Source organism: Anguilla anguilla, chromosome 4 (assembly GCF_013347855.1).
Source record: "Anguilla anguilla isolate fAngAng1 chromosome 4, fAngAng1.pri, whole genome shotgun sequence".
Classification (NCBI taxonomy): domain Eukaryota; kingdom Metazoa; phylum Chordata; class Actinopteri; order Anguilliformes; family Anguillidae; genus Anguilla; species Anguilla anguilla.
The window spans coordinates 26014391-26039615 of record NC_049204.1 but is presented as its reverse complement, the minus strand read 5'-3'; the positions used below and the strand labels follow the sequence as shown (position 1 = coordinate 26039615).

General features: G+C 39.5%; 3 protein-coding genes across 3 annotated transcripts; all 3 read right to left on the bottom strand.

Moving 5' to 3' along the window:
• Positions 1-1857: 1857 nt before the first annotated feature.
• LOC118226396 (3-phosphoinositide-dependent protein kinase B-like) lies at positions 1858-9010 on the bottom strand. The gene is made up of 8 exons (XM_035415982.1): positions 7940-9010; positions 7558-7680; positions 6513-6618; positions 5497-5736; positions 4029-4252; positions 3479-3575; positions 2595-2744; positions 1858-2414 (listed from the first exon to the last, which is right to left on the bottom strand). Exons 1-8 carry the CDS (start codon positions 8991-8993, stop codon positions 2234-2236), a joined length of 2175 nt encoding a protein of 724 aa, XP_035271873.1. The 5' UTR covers positions 8994-9010; the 3' UTR covers positions 1858-2233.
• On the bottom strand, positions 9002-10341 carry LOC118225267. Its single transcript, XM_035413435.1, has 4 exons — positions 10159-10341; positions 9511-9802; positions 9113-9418; positions 9002-9063 (listed from the first exon to the last, which is right to left on the bottom strand). The coding sequence occupies exons 1-4, from the start codon at positions 10339-10341 to the stop codon at positions 9002-9004; spliced, it is 843 nt and encodes a 280-aa protein (XP_035269326.1).
• Positions 10342-11225: 884 nt separating this feature from the next.
• On the bottom strand, positions 11226-23961 carry LOC118225263. Its single transcript, XM_035413426.1, has 16 exons — positions 23836-23961; positions 23204-23470; positions 19909-20181; positions 18717-18980; positions 17615-17809; positions 17030-17127; positions 16145-16313; positions 15771-15923; positions 15167-15678; positions 14519-14810; positions 13915-14426; positions 13267-13558; positions 12663-13174; positions 12015-12306; positions 11411-11922; positions 11226-11270 (listed from the first exon to the last, which is right to left on the bottom strand). The coding sequence occupies exons 1-16, from the start codon at positions 23906-23908 to the stop codon at positions 11226-11228; spliced, it is 4461 nt and encodes a 1486-aa protein (XP_035269317.1). The 5' UTR covers positions 23909-23961.
• Positions 23962-25225: the final 1264 nt, after the last annotated feature.

Sequence of the window (25225 nt, the reverse complement as noted above, 5' to 3'; positions counted from 1 at the left end):
TCTTTGACCCCCCGCTGCAGCGAGAATGGTAGGTCCCCGCCATACACAAATTTGCATGCCGAGTCCCCCGGAGCCCCCTAGGGCATGTTTTAACTCACAAAAAAGCTGCTATAGGGGGCTTTAACCCTTTGAAGCCAAATGACACAGTTTGCGTCAAAAAAGTGGTCCCTTTAATCTCCATCGAATAACTCTTATTTCTGAATGTAGTATCGGAGCGCTTGAAAAATATGCCTACTCTTTCGACTGTTTCAACTGTTTCATAACCACCAGAAGTAGCTGCAGAAAATACTAATGGAGCATGGAGTGAGGCTGCTTAGTAGTTGTTATACGTCAGAAACATGCCTAAGATGTTGTGCTCAGTTTTCCAGAATCAATGCCACATGGTGAATGGGTGCAGTCAGTGGCGTGGCGTGTCGCGCACTGGGTGTGGCTTGTGATAGTTGATGTTTTCTAGACCAGAGGCGAGCAGCACACAGCGTAAAGAGCATTGCGCACCTTTTTGTGATATTTTCCCCATATTTCAGGACATTCGTGTATTTTTTCATACATTTAGATGTTAAATAACTACAACAAAATACAATGTGCAGTATGCAGCGTGTGCATGGTGGTGCTTTAATTCATTTTTCACAGATGCACAGGAACTTGTTTCTCACACTGTCAGAACATTTTTTTACATGCTCATATCTAAAAATATGCAACCAACTGCAAACACTATGTATGGCACATTTCTCTTATTTTTTGAGGACATATGCTTAGTATATTTTTTTTAATGTTCATTCTATGTCAAATTAATTTTGGCATTCTATCCCTGTTTTTTATAATTATGCCATTTTATCCGTTTTTATGTTCATTATATGTCTGTTTTCATGTGAAGCACTCGGTGCATGTAATTTCTTTATTGTAAAGCACTTTGAGCTGCATTTCTTGTAAGAAAGGTGCTATTCAAGTAAAGTTTATTCTTATTCTTCTTCCTATTATTATTACTATTATTATCATTATTACTGTTATTGCTAACTTTTGACAATACATACCATCAAGGATCCCATCAATCTTGTCTTTAAGATATTATGCGCAAGAACCTCCACTTGGCCAGTGCAGTGATAAAGCAGATGCTGATATGTTATTGCAATACAACTGGAAAATGAACTAGGTAATATAGAGTTCTAGGTTCTAGGAACTAGGTCTTTTCACACAACTGATATAACTTGAAAGTATTGACTGTAAATACTACTGTGGGACTGATCATTTTGTGCATTAATTTATGAAAAAAATAGCCAGTGCTTTTCCATATAACAAAATTGAGTAGAAACACACTACATGGCCAAAAGTATGTGGACACTTATCCATCATCCATCCAAAATCATGGGCATTAATATGGAGTAGGTCCACCCTTTGCTGCGATAACAACCTCCACTCTTCTGAGAACACTTTATACTAGATGTTGGAGCATTGCTGCAGGGATTTGCTTCCATTCAGTCAGAAGAGGGTTAGTGAGGTCAGGCACTATTTGGCTTTCCAATTGACCCCAAAGATGTTGGATAGGGTTCAGGTCAGGGCTCTGTGCAGGCCAGTATGTTCTTCCGCACCATTTAAAAAAAACAAAAACATTTCTATATGGCCACTGTCATAATGAAACACGAGAGGGCTTTCCCCAAACTATTGGGGAAGCACAGAATCATCTAGAATGTAATTGTTGTAGCATTAATATGCCTTCACTGGAACTAAGGGGCCCGGCCCAAACAATGAAAAACATCCCCAGACCAATGGGTGTCCAGATACTTTTGGTCATATAGTGTATGTGATCATTTTTGAATTCAGTTTTACATCAGTTCCTCAATCTAATAGCATTCAGCTGACATTTTCTAGTTGCAGCTTTCACTCTAGCATTAGTTAGAATGCTGTTCAAACACCCAAAACAAGTTAATTGACAACAGTATGTAAATAACTATGATCTAATCTCCTATGAAAATTTTTTCTTAACTTGAGGACAATTCCCCAGTACACATTAACTTGTTCACAAGCTTGCCATTTCTGTAGAAATGGATATCTGAGTATCTGATTTTGTTATTTATTGAAATTCTTGTGCAAAATGGAATTATTTGAAATTAAGACTAAAACTAAACATCATGGCATATTAATTTGCTCTCATATGGATGGGTTCCACAGACATGCAAATATGATTGGTAGCTGGTGAGTTTAGTGAGATATCCGCCTTGCTAATTTGGATCTGCCCTTAACTGAGGAGTGGCACATCCATCTTTGTGCAGGCTTTCTCTCGCTTCGTCTCCTGCTCCCCAAGATAAGCCTGCAGTTTGTCGGTGGAGAAGCACACAATGGAGTGACAGTGGCGGGATGAGTGATGTAACCCCTTAACCCATGGAATTTGGAGGCACTCAGCAGCTGACGGTCTTCCCCTGCAAAATGGAATGGTTCATCAGCAAATTGATCTCATCTGTCAGTTTTTCACTTCTGCATTAATGTGAAATTAATTGTACACAACCGTTTTATCAATAAGGAAGAGCATTGATTTGTTGGAGGCATGACTGCTGCTAAAAGCAGCACTCACACCAATGGAAATGCCTCTGCAATCTCACCAGGGCTTATAGTTAAGAGTCCTCTTGATGAAACTGACTGATCCCTCAGAAAGCCCAGGATAGCACCTGCTGAACTGTATTTTCCCTTTCCTGATGTTGTCTTCGCTTTCCCAGTGCAGCTCAGATTTGAAGGGGTCATCCCCACTCAGCCTATGGGTGGGACATTGAACAAAAAAGCTCGGCAAATACAGGCAGTATTTGATATGAACCTCATATACTAGTTTTTCTTCTGAATATATTAGGCTGTTTGAGATATGGAATTTAGCATAGAATGTGAACACAACTATGTAATTTTCTACCTTGTACATGTAGTTCAGTCAGAAACCATTTTCCCCCTTGGGCCCTTCAGATAAGATACTTATACTTACAGGAATTTGGGATAATATAGGTATGCCGTGAAACCAGAACTAGAATAGGCATGATAGGCTCCAAATACATATTCATTGTGGTTTAAAATCATTGAAAGCCCGCATATCCATCTGAGCGGAAAGCATAACCCAGAGTGTTTTCTGGTCTTTTACAGTCTGCTTTTAGTACAGTTGCTACATTTTCGCAAATTATTTCAATTATTTCCCACTGCCGCACATAAGCACTCAATTCACAATTCACTTTTTTCAGTTTTGTGTGATTTTCAACAACTTTGCCCTGACTACGCCACGGCTTCAGGTAATATTTTCTGTGACAGACACAGAGCCACCAGAAATTTGCTATTTATTCTGCAGTCCTGCAGTTCAACACTGGTAGATTCAAAATCAACACACATGGGTCGAATGTATCGAGTGTGATATCTCAAGAAAATGGAATACGCCTGGTCCAAATTAGATTGTTAATACTAACTAGGGGGTTAATAACTTCCATTACAATGAGGATATATGCATACTCACATGATAAAAACCAAAACGCCAATGGCCCAGATGTCTGTTTCAGGTCCCACAGCTTCCCTTTCTAAAACTTCAGGTGCTTTGGGAAGAGCAATATTTACTGGAAACCATAACAGACAAAGATGTTTATTTGTTTGACATGTATCACAATGAATTCCATCCTACTGAACTGTCTCCTACTGAAAATTGAATGAGTGCATTTAATTTATTTGATTGCATAAATAGAACCAGGCTTATTAAATCGTTCATTAATGTGTCAATATCTGTGGCCGCATCACAACTATTGTGTCTGTGCTGTGACTATTCCTTGAATAAATATGGCCCTAGGCCTATTAGTAGGTAAAGCACCCAAAATCTCTCCTTGCACCCCCACCCCCCCAAGTCATACTGAACTACCAATAAACTACCAAATGTGAGCAATATGCCTTGCTTGCATTTGTTTTAACCCCAAAATAATGTAACTTTATCATAAAAAACTATTGTGGTGAAGTGGAGATTGAATAAGTTATAGATAATATATATATATTATATAAATTATAAAGCCAATCCGAACCTTTGTTCTCCTTCGTTTCCTGAATGTGCTCCACAGAGAGGGTCTGTCCTGGGGTGAAGGTCTGAGCTGAACCCAGGTCCACTATCTTCAATAGGTTGTGATCTGTCACAAGTATGTTGTCTGACTTTAAGTCCAGGTGCACAATGTAGCTGCTGTGAAGGTAGTCCACACCGCTCAGAATCTGCTGCAGGAGCTCTGCTACATGCATCTCTGCATACAGGTCCCTGCAGAGACAAGAGGGAGGAGGTGGTAGAGTTAGGATTCTCATTTTACACTTTTCACATTTCACAGCAAAGTAAATTTATATTTGACTGTCATATTTTTCATCTGAGGAAACCAACTGTTTGTGGTCCTCAAAGTTCAATCAATTTATTGTGTAACATTACATAACAATGAGAACAGGCCATTCTGCCCAGCAATGCTTGTCATTTTCCTACCACTATAAGGTGCTCACCTAGTGCTCACCGTTCACCTACAAACTTGATAATATGTAGCACCATATCAAGCCTGATCTTGAAAACCCGATGTACATATCTTGGAAGAATTAGAATACCAAAGTCCTTATGCAGTCTTAGTGCAGGGGATTTGGTCATGTTGGAACAAATGTGCTCTTTAGTTCAAGCTTTGAACCATGACTGTATTTTATATAGTTTTGGAGATAATGGGGTTTTAGACAAGTGGAATTCTTGTAATTTTTAAAAATGTTATTTGTCACATCATATGCTACTTAGGTACTTTTTGCAATTATATTTTTTCCTTTTCGTTGACTTTTCTGCTAGAGTGTATTGAGTGTATTTATTCTTATTGAAAATTGCTGCTGGTACACATGTTTTGCAAATTTGCCTGCATTTTACCTGCCAAGGGACAGATGAAATTTAGCTATCAAGCTAATTTTGAGGCAGTTACTATCCGTCCATTGCCCCTTTCAAATAAACAAATAAATAAGAAAGGTGAGCTGCAGTTTGAGGGTATGAATTTGCTCAGCTTATTCTGATTCAAGTGCTCAGTTGCATTTAATGTGCTGAGAAAAGCTTTTTTATTGTGTATAAGGGTTACTGTTCTTTTTCATTATGTTACTCCCTTAAAACTAGTTTTTTTTATTATTGGAAGGTTTGAACCTGTTCCCTTAATGCTCATTCTTTTGTACGAATCACACAATCCTTCTTTAGTAACATGGGATTTCCTCAACTTACTAATGAATGGAAAAAAACGAAAATCTTATGAATATCATTGGTAAACTGCAGGAAAAAAATATGCCAAATAGGGTCTAATCGCTTAACAACATACTTGATATAGTACAGGGCAAATGTAATCAAGAGGATAAGTATCACTTCGTGAAGAAATGTTGCTTTGAGATAAAGCGATATTGCCAACAAGGTAAGAGATTGTGTTTTCACCCTGCAATGTCATACAATGTGTAACAAAAGACAAATGCAGTGCATACCAGAGGTGATGGTTTGTCACCTACCTCTCAGCCAGGTTATGCAGAAGCTCACGTCCAGCACACAGCTCCTCAATCAACACCAGGTAGCATGGGGTGATGAAGGCAGCATGTAGCTGGACAATGTGAGTGTGGTCCAACTTCTTCAACAGCTGGTATTCGTGCAATACCTGCTGCTGCTGCTCTTGTTTGTAGGGGATGATCTTTGCTGCAAATAGTTGCTTGCTCTGGTCATCCTGACACTGTCTCACCACACTGAAACGGCCTCTGTAACAGTGGAGTATTAATCACATTGTATACGATGGACAGTAGCAATTATATAGTTACATTCAGTTATAATACAATTGTTTTGTGAATCAGAAAGCATTCCTTCACCTAGAAGTTCAATCTGTGTATTTCATATTTCATTTTTTTTTACATGCTTCCTGTTTTTGGGGGTTCAGGCTTAGTCATTTACAATTTCATATTTTCATGTAAAGCATCTTTCTGACATACTATACAAATAAAAAGGAATTGGCTTAAATATGATTTTCAGAATAGCATTTATGTTTCTGTGGCAATAAAGCAGTTGCACCAATACTTATTTCTTCAGGCAAGTATCTTTATATGTGCGCCACCTAGCCTCACTATTCACTCTGCACATTCTCAGAGATTCACAAAGAAATAAACATATGCACAGACTGCACAGATGTAAATCCATTGCAAAGTGAATTATGTTAATGCATCTCCTTGCATTCCTTTTTTTTGTAAAACTAACCTGAAAGTTCTGCATTAAGGAAAAGCTGTTTGTCATCTTTCATGATATCTCACTGGATACGCACACTGCGAATGGTGTCACAGTGGGTCACATCCCAAGGGGATTTTGGAAGACCTGAATGAGAACTATGACTCTTGCCTCTTTTGCTTCAAATCTTGTATGTATTTGTAATTTGTAATTAAATTTGTAATTTATAAATGAAAAAAAAGATAACATATTTTATGTGCTAAACCTGGTCCTTTTCATTTTTGTCAGATATACAAAGAAAACAATGCATGTTTATGACCTGTTGATTTCGGAGAGAAAGCTGTAGGTCTTGTATGCAGCCAGACGGTCTGATCCAGTGTCTGCTACTGCTGCCAATTCCACAGGTGTGAGGGGAATGTGGATGTCTGCAGAATGGAAAAGAGGCAAGGGATGTATGAGATTAGATTTGCGCAGACTTTGGAGCAGGGAGTACTTTTCCAGATAAGCTTATATGCTTCATGATAGTCATTCCAATCCCATTCACCAAGCAATGTCATAACCCCTTATTATTCATGACAGACTGAAGTTCTCTATTTTCTTTCGCATTTAACAAAAAAACTTCTGAGCATTTCTTCTACACCTCTCCCTTCACGACTCACAGCTTCACCAAATATCCATATTAAATTCTGTTCAAATTTTTTTTTTGTGATATTCTCACTACTAATATTACTATATGTATCTCTGATACTCCCATCTGGGTAGTCTGAATTTATATTCCATTCATTTAGCAAATTGATTAATTTAATTTAATTCATGATCTCTTGCAATATAAGAGAACACATGTGCATCTCTCCAATTGAAATACAGTGATGTGAAAAAGAAAGTGCACCCACTTTCACTTCAATGGTTTTATATATTAGGAAATAAGTAACCCTTACCTTGAACCCATCAAGAACTAACAGTAGATAAATCACACATCACGTGACTCATAACACACAAATTTCTTTATTATTTTTTCAACCAAAAACAAGCAAACATGCAGAACCCATGCGTGAAAATACAAGTGCACCCTAACTGCTTCCATAGCAATTAAGGTCTTTTTTAATACCAGGTACTGCTAATTGAGAGCACATGGTTAGGTGATCATCAGAAATGACTAGCACCTGTATATAAAAGCAGAAACAGTTTAGTCTGAGGCATTCAGGTTTGTGTGGGTTTTTTTTTATTACATTTCTTTTTCACATCACTTTAAGCAATAGTCCCAGATCTAACTAACAAGGCCCCCAGAACTTCCTTGCCCCCAGATCCCTAATTTAAATTTCCACCCTCGGTTCTTTTAATCATTATTTAGGTAATGTTCTCACCTTTCTTTTTCTTTAAAATGGGCAATTTGTAGAATTCACTGGGTGCTCTCTTGTGTGAGCTTGCATCTCCAATGCCCAGCAGCATTCCCTTGGGAAGAGGAGATGCTACCGTTGACCTGTCACCTGAAAACCCAAATTAAAAAAGTTGTAGAACATTAAGAAGTGTAATGAAATATCACCTTGACATTTTTTTTCTGTTTTACTCTGCAACAAAAAGTCTACAGAATATATACTTAAATATATAGCCACACACCCTTGCATCAAAGAGACTATAATGTCAAAGTTGTGCTGCCAGAAAATGAATAGATGAACATAAGCAAATGCAACTGATGCAAAATGACATTTTTGTATGTTTTGTCAAATGTAATAATTGAGGACATACCTTCCCCTTTTTCTTTACTGTATTTCCTGTTCAACAGCTTAGAAAATCTGGACATGGATTCCATGAGTTTCGTTGAGATGGAGAGATCTTCAGCTTTTTGTTGCTGTTGCAGTGAAGAGGGAAAATCACGTCCTGGCAGTTTCTCCCCTCCTTTTTGTTTGGAGGACTTAACTGTCCCGGACTGCCTCCAAAAAAACTGCTTCAGCACAGACTTCCCAGATTTACCAGAGGGGGGTATGGTGTCGAGTGCTGACTGGGAACCATAGCGACAAAAATTGCTTAAGGTTTTCTTGTTAGATACCTGAAGGGTTGCAGACTTTTTTTGAAAATCATTTATATGAGAGATTTTGTGAGTACTATCTGATTTCTCCACTGTTGACAGTTTCCTATCCTCTGGCCTTTTTTCCTCTTTTATCTCCAGCAGGGCAGGGTTTTCATCTTCAACTAACACTGCCACCTGATCACCTTTGTCTGACTTTTTTAACCCCACATTAGTTATATTGATGGAACTGTGTAAACTGAAAAGACCTTGGTCCTTATTTTGAGGATCAAGTGAAAGGATCTCTTGGGATGTCTCTAGAGGCTTCAGAGATATATCCATATTTTGGGGCCTGTCCGATTGCTCCAAGGAACTAGGAATCAAAAGCTGGGATTTTGTAAATAATGGGTTTTGTTGCAATAAGTCCTTCTTGACTGGCTGCATGCTGCTCAATATTAATGTGTGCTCAGCTTGCGTTGTCTCCGAAATGGAGCTACATTCTAATTCTTCATGCATCCCCGGAGCAAATATTACATGTGTCATTGTTTTAATCTCTTCAGGCAGGGACTGCACCATTAAAGGCGGAGTCATTTCAATCATGGCAGCCTTCTCAGCAGCAAGTGAATAAGTTCTGCTTCCAATCTGTGTATCCACAGCTGCCTTTACTGATTCTTCAGGGTCTGTATCAACATTTTCAGGAGCATCACCTATGAAAGCCCCAGTGCTAAAAGTGTCCACCTTTTTGCTTTTCTCCCCTGATTCCCTCAGTTCAGCTGAGTCTGGAATCATGCTCATAAAATCATCTAAGGACCTGCTCCACAACTGATGCTGCTTGTAAATGTCAGACTGAGGCCTTGTGACTTCGCTGTCAAAAGAGATGGATTTAATCACGGTTATACAGTGTGATGGGCCACCTCTCTGGCCTTTCCTGCCTTCTGTATCAGCACTGTCCTCTCTGTACTCCAGAAGGGGTTCATTCAGCTGTTTAGAGAGACTGGACCTCAGATGCTCATAGGCTTGCTCCTGCGCCGTTATCTCTTTCAAAATCACTCCAGGGGCAGAGAGGCAGGAAACCTCCTGGGCGTGGCTGCAGGAGGTGCTCTTAATGAGCCTCTGCCTGGGGATGCTATTCAAACCAAAAGTAGAGTCCTCTGCCTCAGAGTGGGGTAGAGACAGGACTGTGTCCAACTGCGCCAAACACCCCAGCTTTCTGGATTGCTCTAGAGATACACAACAGAGGTCAGGCATCTATGTAAACCACAATTTACAGGGAGAACACTTGATACTCACACAACCCTGTTCAATACTTTACCTTGATGTTTTGTCACTTTATTGGATGTGTCTGAAGTCATTATGCTGTCTGATGACACAGGGCATAATTCATTGTATTCCTCCTCCTTCCAGTCCTTTTCAGGTCTGTCCTGGTAAAGTTCATCCCAGACGTCTGTTTTATTAAACTCAGAAGAGGATCCACTGCTAACAGAAGTGATACTGTGGTCATGCTGGTCTTTGGGGACAGCCAATGAAGTGTGCTTGCTTGGAGCCACCAGTAGCTCTGGGATAGACTGCTGCAGCATCACTGGGCCTTTGCAGGCGAGTGAGTACTACAAGGAAACAAGGAGCTAAGAGTTAAATGACAGAATTTCTATATGAATGTGCTATAAGGATTCTTATCAAGCAATTCTCCAGTGATAATGCGATTATGGACTGGGAATTAAATTACCATCCTCTCACTTACATGTTTAAAATATAATTTACAATATACTGTATATCATTAACCATTATCAGCCATTTCCTCATTGAAATGTAGAATGTTATACTAGAGAAATAAGCAACATATTACATATCAATATGAGACATGATATAAGCTTGTGCTCCCATTAAACGTCAGAAAAACAGCAACTGTTTCCCTAATATTTAATATGGTATTTTGACAAATTGCGGAAAAAAAACACTTTACCTGAATACACTCAGTCCTAAAAGTCTCCACCTTTTTGCTTTTCTCCCCTGATTCCCTCAGTTCAGTTGACTCTGGAATCATGCTCATAAAATCATCTAAGGACCTGCTCCACAACTGATGCTGCTTGTAGACGTCAGACTGAGGCCTTGTGACTCCGCTATCACAAGAGATGGATTTAACCATGGTTATACAGTGTGATGGGCCACTTCTCTGGCCTTTTCTGCCTTCTGTATCAGCATGGTCCTCTCTGTACTCCAGAAGAGGTTCATTCAGCTGTTTAGAGAGACTGGACCTCAGATGCTCATAGGCTTGCTCCTGCGCCGTTATCTCTTTCAAAATCACTCCAGGGGCAGAGAGGCAGGAAACCTCCTGGGCGTGGCTGCAGGAGGTGCTCTTAATGAGCCTCTGCCTGGGGATGCTATTCAAACCAAAAGTAGAGTCCTCTGCCTCAGAGTGGGGTAGAGACAGGGCTGTGTCCAACCGCACCAAACACCCCAGCTTTCTGGATTGCTCTAGAGATACACAACAGAGGTCAGGCATCTATGTAAACCACAATTTACAGGGAGAGCACTTGATACTCACACAACCCTGTTCAATACTTTACCTTGATGTTTTGTCACATTATTGGATGTGTCTGAAGTCATTATGCTGTCTGATGACACAGGGCATAATTCATTGTATTCCTCCTCCTTCCAGTCCTTTTCAGGTATGTCCTGGTAAAGTTCATCCCAGACGTCTGTTTTATTAAACTCAGAAGAGGATCCACTGCTAACAGAAGTGACACTGTGGTCATGCTGGTCTTTGGGGACAGGCAATGAAGTATGCTTGCTTGGAGCCACCAGTAGCTCTGGGATAGACTGCTGCAGCATCACTGGGCCTTTGCAGGTGAGTGAGTACTACAAGGAAACAAGGAGCTAAGAGTTAAATGACAGAATTTCTATATGAATGTGCTATAAGGATTCTTATCAAGCAATTCTCCAGTGATAATGCGATTGTGGACTGGGAATTGAATTACCATCCTCTCACGTACATGTTTAAAATATAATTTACAATATACTGTTTTATCATTAACCATTATCAGCCATTTCCTCATTGAAATGTAGAATGTTATACTAGAGAAATAAGCAACATATTACATATCAATATGAGACATGATATAAGCTTGTGCTCCCATCAAACGTCAGAAAAACAGCAACTGTTTCCCTAATATTTAATGTGGTATTTTGACAAATTGCGGAAAAAAACACTTTACCTGAATACACTCAGTCCTAAAAGTCTCCACCTTTTTGCTTTTCTCCCCTGATTCCCTCAGTTCAGTTGAGTCTGGAATCATGCTCATAAAATCATCTAAGGACCTGCTCCACAACTGATGCTGCTTGTAGATGTTTGACTGGGGCCTTTTGACTCCGCTGTCACAAGAGATGGATTTAACCATGGTTATACAGTGTGATGGGCCACTTCTCTGGCCTTTCCTGCCTTCTGTATCAGCACTGTCCTCTCTGTACTCCAGAAGGGGTTCATTCAGCTGTTTAGAGAGACTGGACCTCAGATGCTCATAGGCTTGCTCCTGCGCCGTTATCTCTTTCAAAATCACTCCAGGGGCAGAGAGGCAGGAAACCTCCTGGGCGTGGCTGCAGGAGGTGCTCTTAATGAGCCTCTGCCTGGGGATGCTATTCAAACCAAAAGTAGAGTCCTCTGCCTCAGAGTGGGGTAGAGACAGGACTGTGTCCAACTGCGCCAAACACCCCAGCTTTCTGGATTGCTCTAGAGATACACAACAGAGGTCAGGCATCTATGTAAACCACAATTTACAGGGAGAACACTTGATACTCACACAACCCTGTTCAATACTTTACCTTGATGTTTTGTCACTTTATTGGATGTGTCTGAAGTCATTATGCTGTCTGATGACACAGGGCATAATTCATTGTATTCCTCCTCCTTCCAGTCCTTTTCAGGTCTGTCCTGGTAAAGTTCATCCCAGACGTCTGTTTTATTAAACTCAGAAGAGGATCCACTGCTAACAGAAGTGATACTGTGGTCATGCTGGTCTTTGGGGACAACCAATGAAGTGTGCTTGCTTGGAGCCACCAGTAGCTCTGGGATAGACTGCTGCAGCATCACTGGGCCTTTGCAGGCGAGTGAGTACTACAAGGGCACAATGAGCTAAGAGTTAAATGACAGAATTTCTATATGAATGTGCTATAAGGATTCTTATCAAGCAATTCTCCAGTGATAATGCGATTATGGACTGGGAATTAAATTACCATCCTCTCACGTACATGTTTAAAATATAATTTACAATATACTGTATATCATTAACCATTATCAGCCATTTCCTCATTGAAATGTAGAATGTTATACTAGAGAAATAAGCAACATATTACATATCAATATGAGACATGATATAAGCTTGTGCTCCCATTAAACGTCAGAAAAACAGCAACTGTTTCCCTAATATTTAATATGGTATTTTGACAAATTGCGGAAAAAAAACACTTTACCTGAATACACTCAGTCCTAAAAGTCTCCACCTTTTTGCTTTTCTCCCCTGATTCCCTCAGTTCAGTTGACTCTGGAATCATGCTCATAAAATCATCTAAGGACCTGCTCCACAACTGATGCTGCTTGTAGACGTCAGACTGAGGCCTTGTGACTCCGCTATCACAAGAGATGGATTTAACCATGGTTATACAGTGTGATGGGCCACCTCTCTGGCCTTTTCTGCCTTCTGTATCAGCATGGTCCTCTCTGTACTCCAGAAGGGGTTCATTCAGCTGTTTAGAGAGACTGGACCTCAGATGCTCATAGGCTTGCTCCTGCGCCGTTATCTCTTTCAAAATCACTCCAGGGGCAGAGAGGCAGGAAACCTCCTGGGCGTGGCTGCAGGAGGTGCTCTTAATGAGCCTCTGCCTGGGGATGCTATTCAAACCAAAAGTAGAGTCCTCTGCCTCAGAGTGGGGTAGAGACAGGGCTGTGTCCAACCGCACCAAACACCCCAGCTTTCTGGATTGCTCTAGAGATACACAACAGAGGTCAGGCATCTATGTAAACCACAATTTACAGGGAGAGCACTTGATACTCACACAACCCTGTTCAATACTTTACCTTGATGTTTTGTCACATTATTGGATGTGTCTGAAGTCATTATGCTGTCTGATGACACAGGGCATAATTCATTGTATTCCTCCTCCTTCCAGTCCTTTTCAGGTATGTCCTGGTAAAGTTCATCCCAGACGTCTGTTTTATTAAACTCAGAAGAGGATCCACTGCTAACAGAAGTGACACTGTGGTCATGCTGGTCTTTGGGGACAGGCAATGAAGTATGCTTGCTTGGAGCCACCAGTAGCTCTGGGATAGACTGCTGCAGCATCACTGGGCCTTTGCAGGTGAGTGAGTACTACAAGGAAACAAGGAGCTAAGAGTTAAATGACAGAATTTCTATATGAATGTGCTATAAGGATTCTTATCAAGCAATTCTCCAGTGATAATGCGATTGTGGACTGGGAATTGAATTACCATCCTCTCACGTACATGTTTAAAATATAATTTACAATATACTGTTTTATCATTAACCATTATCAGCCATTTCCTCATTGAAATGTAGAATGTTATACTAGAGAAATAAGCAACATATTACATATCAATATGAGACATGATATAAGCTTGTGCTCCCATCAAACGTCAGAAAAACAGCAACTGTTTCCCTAATATTTAATGTGGTATTTTGACAAATTGCGGAAAAAAACACTTTACCTGAATACACTCAGTCCTAAAAGTCTCCACCTTTTTGCTTTTCTCCCCTGATTCCCTCAGTTCAGTTGAGTCTGGAATCATGCTCATAAAATCATCTAAGGACCTGCTCCACAACTGATGCTGCTTGTAGATGTTTGACTGGGGCCTTTTGACTCCGCTGTCACAAGAGATGGATTTAACCATGGTTATACAGTGTGATGGGCCACTTCTCTGGCCTTTCCTGCCTTCTGTATCAGCACTGTCCTCTCTGTACTCCAGAAGGGGTTCATTCAGCTGTTTAGAGAGACTGGACCTCAGATGCTCATAGGCTTGCTCCTGCGCCGTTATCTCTTTCAAAATCACTCCAGGGGCAGAGAGGCAGGAAACCTCCTGGGCGTGGCTGCAGGAGGTGCTCTTAATGAGCCTCTGCCTGGGGATGCTATTCAAACCAAAAGTAGAGTCCTCTGCCTCAGAGTGGGGTAGAGACAGGGCTGTGTCCAACTGCGCCAAACACCCCAGCTTTCTGGATTGCTCTAGAGATACACAACAGAGGTCAGGCATCTATGTAAACCACAATTTACAGGGAGAGCACTTGATACTCACACAACTCTGTTCAATACTTTACCTTGATGTTTTGTCACATTATTGGATGTGTCTGAAGTCATTATGCTGTCTGATGACACAGGGCATAATTCATTGTATTCCTTCTCCTTCCAGTCCTTTTCAGGTATGTCCTGGTAAAGTTCATCCCAGACGTCTGTTTTATTAAACTCAGAAGAGGATCCACTGCTAACAGAAGTGACACTGTGGTCATGCTGGTCTTTGGGGACAGCCAATGAAGTGTGCTTGCTTGGAGCCACCAGTAGCTCTGGGATAGACTGCTGCAGCATCACTGGGCCTTTGCAGGCGAGTGAGTACTACAAGGGCACAATGAGCTAAGAGTTAAATCTCAGAATCTCTATATGAATTTGCTATAAGGATTCTTATCAAGCAATTCTCCAGTGATAATGCGATTATGGACTGGGAATTAAATTACCATCCTCTCACAAACATGTTTAAAATGTAATTGACAATATACTGTTCATTATTACTCATTACCTGTCATTTCCTCATTAAAATGTAGAATTTTATACTAGAGAAATAAGCAACATATTACATGTCAATATGAGCCATGATATACGCTTGTGCTCCCATCAAACAGCAACAAAACAGCAACTGTTTCCCTAATATTTAATATGGTATTTTGACAAATTGCATAAAAAAAACACTTCACCTGAATACACTCAGTCCTAGAAATCTCCAGCTTTTTGCTTTTCTCCCCTGATTCCCTCAGTTCAGTTGACTCTGGAATCATGCTCATAAAATCGTCTAAGGACCTGCTCCACGACTGATGCTGCTTGTTGACATTAGACTGAGGCCTTTTGACTCCGCTATCACAAGAGATGGATTTAACCATGGTTATACAGTGTGATGGGCCACTTCTCTGGCCTTTTCTGCCTTCTGTATCAGCACTGTCCTCTCTGTACTCCAGAAGAGGTTCATTCAGCTGTTTAGAGAGACTGGACCTCAGATGCTCATAGGCTTGCTCCTGCGCCGTTATCTCTTTCAAAATCACTCCAGGGGCAGAGAGGCAGGAAACCTCCTGGGCGTGGCTGCAGGAGGTGCTCTTAATGAGCCTCTGCCTGGGGATGCTATTCAAACCAAAAGTAGAGTCCTCTGCCTCAGAGTGGGGTAGAGACAGGACTGTGTCCAACTGCGCCAAACACCCCAGCTTTCTGGATTGCTCTAGAGATACACAACAGAGGTCAGGCATCTATGTAAACCACAATTTACAGGGAGAACACTTGATACTCACAGAACCCTGTTCAATACTTTACCTTGATGTTTTGTCACATTATTTGATGTGTCTGAAATCATTATGCTGTCTGATAATACAGGGCATAATTCATTCCAGTCCTCCTTCCAGTCCTTTTCAGGTCTGTGCTGGTGAGGTTTATCCCAGGCATCTCTTTCATCAAACTCGGTCTCCTCTGAGAACAGAGTTAAATAAGTGTTAATTCTGTATCAGCTCAAGATGATCATATTTAGTCGCTGTTTGAATCAATAATACTGGCAAATATAAAACATGCATACTTAGAAAGGCACTCGTTCCCTTGTCAATAAAGTATTAGTCTGTGTTAGGGAATCTACTATTGTGCTTTCAAATCTTTAATAGCTCTACATGCATACTTCATTTTCTGCTCAGTCTTACGTCTTTCCAACGTCAGCTCAGCACTGCAAGACTGCTCTTCACCAGAGATCTTGAACAGAGAAGTAACGGTTCTCCTGTGCATAGCATCAGTGCTGACAAGAATGGGAGCACAGTGGGCAGTATGATGGAGCAGCCCTATGTGCTCAGTTTCTGGAAGTGGTTCTCCGGTCTCCAGTCAAAAAAAAAGAACAAACAAATGAAAAGGAACAGGAAATAGGCTTTATAATGGTTGGCTATATTTGCTCACTGTTTAAAAATATAAATAGGACATTGCTCTGCTGATCACTATAAACACCAAGGTTGCATAGTTAAAAAAGCAATGAGTAACAGTCTGATCAGCAGATTATTCTTCCCCACGCCTTATATCAAATTCACCAGTACAATGTTTTAACTGCAGTTACGACCCAAACTTGCCAAAACCCTCAACGCTGAATAAAAGTGAAATTGAAGAAAAATAAGGAAATCCTGAATAGATTTTCATTATATAGAGGCTTATAATTGCACATATACATGTCCTCTGAGGACAGGATTTTAACAAATTTAAATGCCACCCAAGCAAAATTACACACATGAATTTGATGTAGTCATATACTGATTTGATCACATGATCTTCCATTTAATGTGAGTTCATTAAAAACTGAAATTGATTTTTGGTAAGAAATAAAATTTGCAGGTGAAAATAGTCAAACTGGGTTGAAAAAACACATAATACTCCCTAATAAAAAATGAACTAGCCTTTATATTCAGATTTACTGATGGTATATAGAATGGTTGGTGAATTACACATTAACATATGAAATTTAAATTAAATGATAGATCTAAATGACTGGTTGAGGAGAAATTATCATAGCTTTAGCCAAGAAAACCCAGAATGTCCCAGGTTACCCATGAAGCTAAATGTTCTTTGATTATGGTGGTGAAGACAGGATTTTCACTGCTTTGGTCAAAAATATTCTCCATTGGTTGTGGGATGGAGTGATGGCCTAGAGAGAGGAAAATGGCAAATAAATTTAACATGTCTGGTTGTCAGACTACATTCTGATTGTTTGCTACACATTCAAGAATTCCAAAGGATAAGATGACAATTTCTATCAATGATTCTTGAGAAATGTGTTGCTCAACCACTTTATTCATTCTTACTGGCTAACAATGTATATGAGAGGTTTCAGTCTTAGGAAGCATCAGAGTACGGAGACAGCCCTTGCCCAAGAATTAAATGATCTCTTTCTCTCCCTTGATTGCGGCTGTATATCTGTTCTGCGTGCTGCTTTTGATACCACTAGATTCTGGTCTGTAGGCTCAAAATATCTAGTTGGTACCTCTCAGCTTCACACACCAGCTCCGGTTCCTTCCCCACCAGTGAGGTAACTTTCTACGCACCAAGAATCAATTTTCATCATCTGGGGAGATGACGCCTGGATCTACCCTGTTCCTGCCTCCTGCCCGACAGGCATCTCCACCAACCCCTACCCTGAACCTTGCGAGTGGTGGGCCCACACAGTTGTCTCATGTAGTCTTTTTGGGTTCGGCCCGGCCGAGATACGTGGGCTGCCCGGCCACAAAGCAACTCGCCTTTGATCTCAGGGGCCACCTTGCTGGACTCCACAGTTCGCAATTGGTAGAGTTCCAGCAACTGAGTAGCATGTCCTTTAAACCTTATAGTTGCTTTTTGCCAGCAAAAAAGAAGCTTTTTAAATTTAGTATTCCAGTGTCCATTTGCTGCCAAAACTGCCTGTTAGCAGCAGAATTCTATATGGCTAGTTCTTTGAATAGGAGGCATTTATGAGCACAACGACACTATAGAAATAATTTCAAGACAATGTTAAGACAAAAATGTTAAGAATTGGTGACCAGGTATTTTCTATATTTCAACTCTCAATTATTATGGTTGGCTACCAACCAGCAGGGGGTGGTGCAGCACACTCAGCACCCCAATGTCCTGTGCTGATGGTGTACCCTGGTGCACATTCACACATAGTGACCAGTTGGAAGCACTAACAAAATGAAACACGCAAATTTATGTGCACCTTGTCATAGGAATTCTACCCAGCTAAGGACGCATACCATTGCTGGTTTTAACACAGATTTTTTCAAATTTTTATTATGGTCATTGATGTCATGAGTTCCAAAATATATTAAAACTAAACCCAAGTGCACCTTCCATGATATTAGCCAGACCTATTAGTTTAGTATTTTGTTTTGAAATTACATGTGGTTATGTTATCGTTATTCTTATATTTTAATAGGTTTTCATTAGCCATAACAAAATTAATGAAAATGAAAACATATGGCAGGGATTCACTGAGAGGGTCATCTTGTTCATGAAGACTTTACAACCAGTGTTCTTGCCACATGTCATTCTATACTTCTAAGAGTGGGCTTGTAGAAGACTTGAAACAGACAAGTAAACTAAATTCAATCCTGATTAATCCTGATGATGTACAGATTAGTCATGGGTGGATGAAAAGGGAAGTCTAATGTTTCAAGAGTAGACAGTACGGATTAATTCAGTGAGGTTGTTTCAGGTAATGGGGAAATTAAATGTTGATTTTCAAAATGTATTTGTGCTTACTCTTGACAGTAACTTGGGCCTTGGTGCTGACTGATCCAGCATGACATTCATACCACCCTGTGTCCTTCTCATTCACATTGTAGATTGTCAGGGTTGCCTCATTGTCCAAACCACGTGCCAAGTACTTTGAGGAGTTCCATATTAAGCAACCATCCCTGTACCACAGAATATGGCAGGCTTTGGAAGTCTTGCATGAGAGTACCAAATTTTCCCCATCAATTGCTTTACAGTCCTGTAATGCCTTTGTGAATTTTGGGCGTTTTTCTAGAAATTACAAAAGACCATAAATACTCATTAATACACTCAAATTAAGCAGGTCTTTGTTATACACAGCTGGCGCACAGTGGCCTACAAGTTGATGCCACACTGACTAAATAACAAAATATTTGGATGTGTATGAATATATTTTTAGTTAAAAAGGGCACATGCAAATGTGTTCTGATGGCTTCTTTACATGGAAACCATTATATAGGAATATATATATAATTATATGATCTCAATTTTTTTTAGTTATACAACAATGAGCTTCCTTTAAGTGATTTTAAAGGGAACATCACCTCCTGCAAAGAATGTTAAATCAAGAATATTCATCCTAAGTAGCTCAGACAAGAAGAAGCAGAAATACAAACATTTATCAGACGAAGGCCTGATTCAAGTGTGGTAGTTTTAAATACTTTTAAATTGTTTTTAAAGTAAATTTTATGTACGTAGTCTAAACAGATATTCAGACCTTTCCTGTACATGCGCTCATCTTCAATATTGAAAAGCGCATCCATGTGTACACTCAAAAACAAAAGTAATTACACTCCCTGTAGGTAAATTTGAAACAGTAGCACCTCGCTGTATGAAATATACTCCAATAACGTATATTTAGAGTCTCTCTGCAAAAGGGTTGTTGAAACGATTACAGTTTATAATTTTTTTTTATTAACCTTTATGTATACTCTTTTGAAGCAATGCCCTGTGAATATTGACTATAATATTATTTATGCATAAATCAAGAATATTTGAATACAGTCATTTTAAAGGTCATTTTGGTTTCTATTTTCATTTTGAAATAGAACATCTGACATTGCCTGATGACACATTAGTGTGCTGCAGCACAGTGGTTGGGAAAATGTGGTAGTTGCATAGGAAATTTGTTAGAACAGTGTTGGATCCTTGCATCCAAAATGTATAATACTTCAAATACCTCTGACAAGCAGGAAAGCATATAATCTTTTGCCTCCAGCCTCAAGGGTAATGATGCCTGAGTCCTTTCGAGCCAGGTTCCTCATGGTGAGGGTGTGGTAGCCCCCAGGAAGAATTTGGATTTTGCTCAGGTGGTCAGTATGCAGCAGAGTTCTGTCCAGATACCACCTTACATTGAAGTAATCACTGGGACAGATACGGCACTTAAACATGATGGTGTCACCTTCCAAACACACTTTGTCTTCCAGCTCTTCCATGAAAAAAACCTGTCGTTCTGCAGTGCAACACAAACATTTTTTGCTTATCTTTCTACAGCGCTTACCAACACACATTTCATAAATCATTGTAAAAACTATTTTGTTATGCTATATACTAAACAAAATGGTTGACAATGTTGTATCTTGAGGCTAAGTTGTTCATCTGAAGGAGCAAGATCTACTAATGTAAATTATAGGATTTTCCATTAACTATAGCCAAAGATGTGCTCTTTGAAAACTTTGCCATCACACCCCTTAATGGCTGAGTGAATCCAAATTTTATCCAAACCAAGTCAGGTGGTTAATAACCTCACAAAACAGTTGAAGAGTTATAGGCATTTACATTTATTTGCTTCTTATATCACCATCTATTGGCAAAAAGGCGCCAAAATTTGCATGCTTCCTCAGAATGTGCTGTACTTACATATTAATTTCCTGATCAGACATAGTGTTCACGAGTTACAGCTGTTTAAGGAAAAATGGCCACACCCACAACTATGTTTTATGTGTGGCAGCCAGCATGTTTTTCAACATTTTTTTATAATTGAGTTTAAGACTCCTGAGAGTCTTTCTAGCCTAATTTGGTGACAATAGGCCAAATGACGCCAGACTAGTTTTGCAAAAAAATCGAAATGGTGGAAAATTTTGGCATACACATATTCAATTGTGAACATGAATTTTGTTCAACATGAGCTAAGGAATCCAAAGAAGGAGCCAAGGAAAAAAAGAATTTTGATTCTAGACCACACGGTTCAGGAGGGCCAAAACATAAATGACTGTGTTACAGCACCACCATTTGGTCACTGCAATAAACTGAGTGGTTGAGGGGAACAGGAACATACCTGCCAAGTTTCATAGCTCTATGAGCTATGGTTTTTGCTGCCCATTCCTTTTTCTGGAATAATAATAATAATTAAAAATATGGCACTGTTAAATCGTATGTATTTTGTCAGGTTGTAATGAATGACACAAACACCTAACTCCGATGAATCTCGGAATGGAAGGATTTTGAATGTTGGGCAAATATTTTAGGAATCAAAATTATGAAATATACAAGCCTCATCTGATGCTGATGAAGTGGGGGCTTTTAACTCTCAAATATGATGAGCTGACCGACAAGAAAACCAGATTTGCATTTGAAAACCATGACTACATTTAACTAGATTTTGGGTGTTTCGTCACCGACAGTACTAGCTGCTGAAACCACAAACAAAGCATGCTGAACTGCAATGGTAATACTTCAGATACTTGCCTCAGAAACAAACATTGACAGTAGAACTGCCACTTCATGCCATACTTCATTCTAATGATGAAGTTTATGGTCCAGGTGGTGAAAGTGAAAGTGCACTTTCTGGGGATGAGGATGTTTATTTCTGTGAAAGATGACATGCAATGAAGGATGGTGTGAAACCACACAAGACGTAATGAAATGTAATGAAATACAAACATTACAATTAAAGTATTCTACTACAATATTGACTGCTAAAACTATGGGAACATAAACATTCCCTAAAACTATGGGAACATAAACATGAACACAACAGGCAATACAAACCCTACAGTTAGGATTGTGTTGGAATTCATCTCACTTTAGTAGGCTTATTTGTGACAAACAACTCCAAATGCAAGAGGTCAATTATAATTATTTAGGTCACATGTCAAACCTGCTATATCTGGTCTGCGGGCCAGATATAGCCTCTGATGCATTTTGATCCTGTCATGGTTCGGTGTTTCTGTTTGTTTTTCCTTTTTGCGCCGCCAGATGGTGGCACTTCAGTTTTGTATTTCTGTTCATTCCCTCATTGGTTTCCCCTGTGTTAATTGTATTATTGTTTTCTATTATTCAATCATTGTTTCTGTTCATGTCTTGTTATCCCATCCCTCTCTTATCTGATTATGTATTGAGTTCACCTGTGTCTGGTTTATTTAAGTCCTTTTTATTTCCCTGACTCGGGTGCTGGTTCCTTGTGTTTTTGACTCTGTGTTTCTGTTGCTGTGTTTCTGCCTGTTTTTTGGATTTTGAGAAGTTCTTCTTTTGTACTAAAGTATTTTTTGTATTTTGGAGAGTATATTTGCCCTGCGTGGCCTCGTTTTTGGTTTCCTGGTTTTTGTTTCCTGTTTTGTAAGTAAAGTCTTTGTGTTAATTTTCCTTTTTGAGTTTGAGTTTTTTACTCTGCGTTTGGGTCCTACCTACCGACGACCTGACCGATCCAGCCCACATATCAATCAATCCAGACAATCAATTAAATCTGGCCTGTGAAATTGGCCAGATGTTTAGTCTGTGGCAATATTTATTTTGCAATGCATGTAAGCTCTACCAAACCGGAAGTATACAAAGAGTAGTGGCAACTCTTCATTCAGCTGCTAACAACAATTTACAACCATTGTGCAAAGCAAAGCTTCCTGTTTTTGTAGTGTACTGTGATGCTCACCTGGCAAATTAAAACAGCCGTGTTTGAGCTTTCACTTTTTAAACAAGTTTTTCCTTCTGTTAAACATCATGGTAATAAGTTTGTCACTTGCACTTGTACCCTTTATTGGTAGGAAATGGTGAGCATTGTTGGGCTGAATGGCCTTTTCTAGTCAATATATAACATTATATTTGTAGTATTTGTTTTCAATAAATTACCAGACATTTGTATACCAGTATCAGTTAAATTCTGCCCATATGAAAAACATCAACGAATAAAGGTCATTTGGAATTAAGTTGCGAACAATATGATTTGATTTTGTAAAATCCATAATGGACAGCCAAACTGAGAAGAGAGGATATTTGGGGCAGACATGCTCTGTATAATCTACCAGCAGGCAATTAGATATTTCCATTTATTGTGAAGCATGTCAGGTTAAAAGGGATGTTTTTGGGATGTACTGTTGATGGCCAGGTTTGGAGTATCAGCTGTTCCCACTTGAAGTATTTTCCTCTATCTACGTTATAATTTACCTGAATTCCTTAGTCTTGAGTTTTCTCTTCTAAATAAATTTTGTCTCTGTATAAACATTATGCATCTGTAATATCTTTACTGGCTCAGGTCTTACCTTTTACTGTCAGTACAGCCCTGCTTTGGGCAGTTCCCACATCACAGGTGTAGATGTCACTGTCACTTTTTTCCAGCCCCTTGATGGTGAGGGAGAGTATGTTCCCTTGCTGTTTTATATTGTATTTACTCCCAGGTTTCAGTATGACCATGCCTTTAAGCCATGTCATTCTGAGGGCTGGCCGCCTAGTTTCACATTCCAGAATAGCCACACCATTCTCCTCTGCTTTCGTGTCCCTCAGCTCCCTGGAAAAGATGTGCTCCAGGTCTGGAGGACAGATGCAAGAGTGGCAGTTTTATTGTATTTTATTCAACATTAAACAAGGAAGGGACTTGCGGTAATTTATTTAAAAAACATATGTTCTGGAGATCAGAGTAGTGGCAGTAACTTCAATGGCCTTGCACTCATGCATATAGTGCAGGTAAATTAGTGTTGCTGTACATTACATAGCAAATGATACAATGCAGCTTATGGATAAATGAGTGTCACCATGTTAACTTTATGAACTATTTGAGTAATACTATATTTAATGTGAATTGGCAATATAATGTCACGGACTAACTATTAACAGTGGTCAGTTTAACACATAAATGTAACCTGTAGAAGGAAAGGTTGTTGTGAAGGCAACATACCTTTAACATTCAGCCTGGCCCTTGAGGTAGCTCCATTCACCTCACAGCAGTATTCTCCTGAGTCTGTGATCATTGCATTGCGGATCACCAGCTTCACAAGATTTTCTATCTGGCTGAACTCATACCTTGGACTGTTCTTAATTGTTTTCCCATCTTTGAGCCACTTGACTTTAGCATTACACTTTGTGACCTCACAGCTGAGCTCAGCATCCTCTCCTGGGGTCACAGACAGGCTCTGCATATCTCTGTACACCATGACAGGCTTTTCTATGGAGAAATGAACATAGAAACAGCTATACATAGAATGTAAAGACACGCAAGTAGTTAAGCAATATAAGTAATAAGTATTTTAACCTTTCACAAACAGCATTGTCTTGGAACTGAGGTTCCTTATTGTGAAGACCACATCCCCAGAGTCAGACATGTTCACTTCCTTAATGCTCATCTTGTATTTCCTTTTCTCATTGGAGATTTGGAAACGACCATCACTGACCACAGGTTGACCATTCAATGTCCATATGTATTCATCTGCTATATATTTGGAAAGAACACACACAAAATTGCAGGTCTCGCCTTCCTTTACTTCAACTGTCTTCAGCCGCTTGATGAAATCAATGGTGATGTCTGTAGAGTAGAAAAAAATATGAATGGCAGTGTCCTTTGGCACATTTGTTTTACAATTAAATTTTACTGAAAATTTTACTATAGTCAGTGTTCTAATCTATATTGTGCACTTGACACCAATACTAACCTTTTTATTATACTTTCTTGATACACAGATATAAGTATAAATATCACAGGATCATATGATAAATACACCATGTATCAACTGAATCAAATATCGCATATTCGTATATGCATGTACCAACATCATATTATACACAAACTGCCCTTATTTTTGCCAAATACACACACTGATTTTACATCACTCATTTACAGTGTATTATAACAACTGTTATTTCGTTTACTCATTAGTGTTCCAAAGTGATTGGCTTTCTGCTCTCCAGCATGAATGTTCCTAACTGCGTGACCTTGGACCTGGCTCTGAAGTGAGATAGTGATTGCTCCTGAGAGAACATTTGGACCTTCCTTTGTGGTCACTGCACGCAAGAAGTGAGCCATAAGCTAAAGGCCCAGTCATACAAATAACACGTAGAAAGCTACTAACACACACATAAACACAAATTGTGACTTACTAACACACAATACATGATTATTACTTCCTTTTTTATCACTGCCCTTATTTCCCCTCCAATTCATTCTATGCCTATCCTAAATCCTAACTGAAGGGAGTCAGTGTACAGGAGATGACGATATAGTTGGTGGATAGAATGAAGGTTCACATCAGTGTATGAATAATAAGTACACGTAATACACAAATAATACTGTT

Excerpts from the sequence above, each read along its gene's own strand:
- LOC118225267 (XM_035413435.1), bottom strand. The coding sequence starts at position 10,341 with ATGGTTAAATCCATCTCTTGTGATAGCGGAGTCACAAGGCCTCAGTCT. Across the intron at positions 9,419-9,510 it reads TAAAGTGACAAAACATCAAG|AGCAATCCAGAAAGCTGGGG; the intron begins GTAAAGTATTGA and ends GTGTATCTCTAG. Across the intron at positions 9,064-9,112 it reads AGGCAGGAAAGGCCAGAGAG|CGAAGTCACAAGGCCTCAGT; the intron begins GTGGCCCATCAC and ends CTCTTTTGACAG.
- LOC118225263 (XM_035413426.1), bottom strand. The coding sequence starts at position 23,908 with ATGATCACAGACTCAGGAGAATACTGCTGTGAGGTGAATGGAGCTACC. Across the intron at positions 18,981-19,908 it reads TGCTTTCCTGCTTGTCAGAG|AAAAACGCCCAAAATTCACA; the intron begins GTATTTGAAGTA and ends TGTAATTTCTAG. Across the intron at positions 17,128-17,614 it reads CACCACTCGCAAGGTTCAGG|GCCATCACTCCATCCCACAA; the intron begins GTAGGGGTTGGT and ends TCCTCTCTCTAG.
- LOC118226396 (XM_035415982.1), bottom strand. The coding sequence starts at position 8,993 with ATGAGCATGATTCCAGACTCAGCTGAACTGAGGGAATCAGGGGAGAAA. Across the intron at positions 7,681-7,939 it reads CAGTAAAGAAAAAGGGGAAG|GTGACAGGTCAACGGTAGCA; the intron begins GTATGTCCTCAA and ends TTGGGTTTTCAG. Across the intron at positions 2,745-3,478 it reads GGCGTTTTGGTTTTTATCAT|GCTGAGTGGGGATGACCCCT; the intron begins GTGAGTATGCAT and ends TCCCACCCATAG.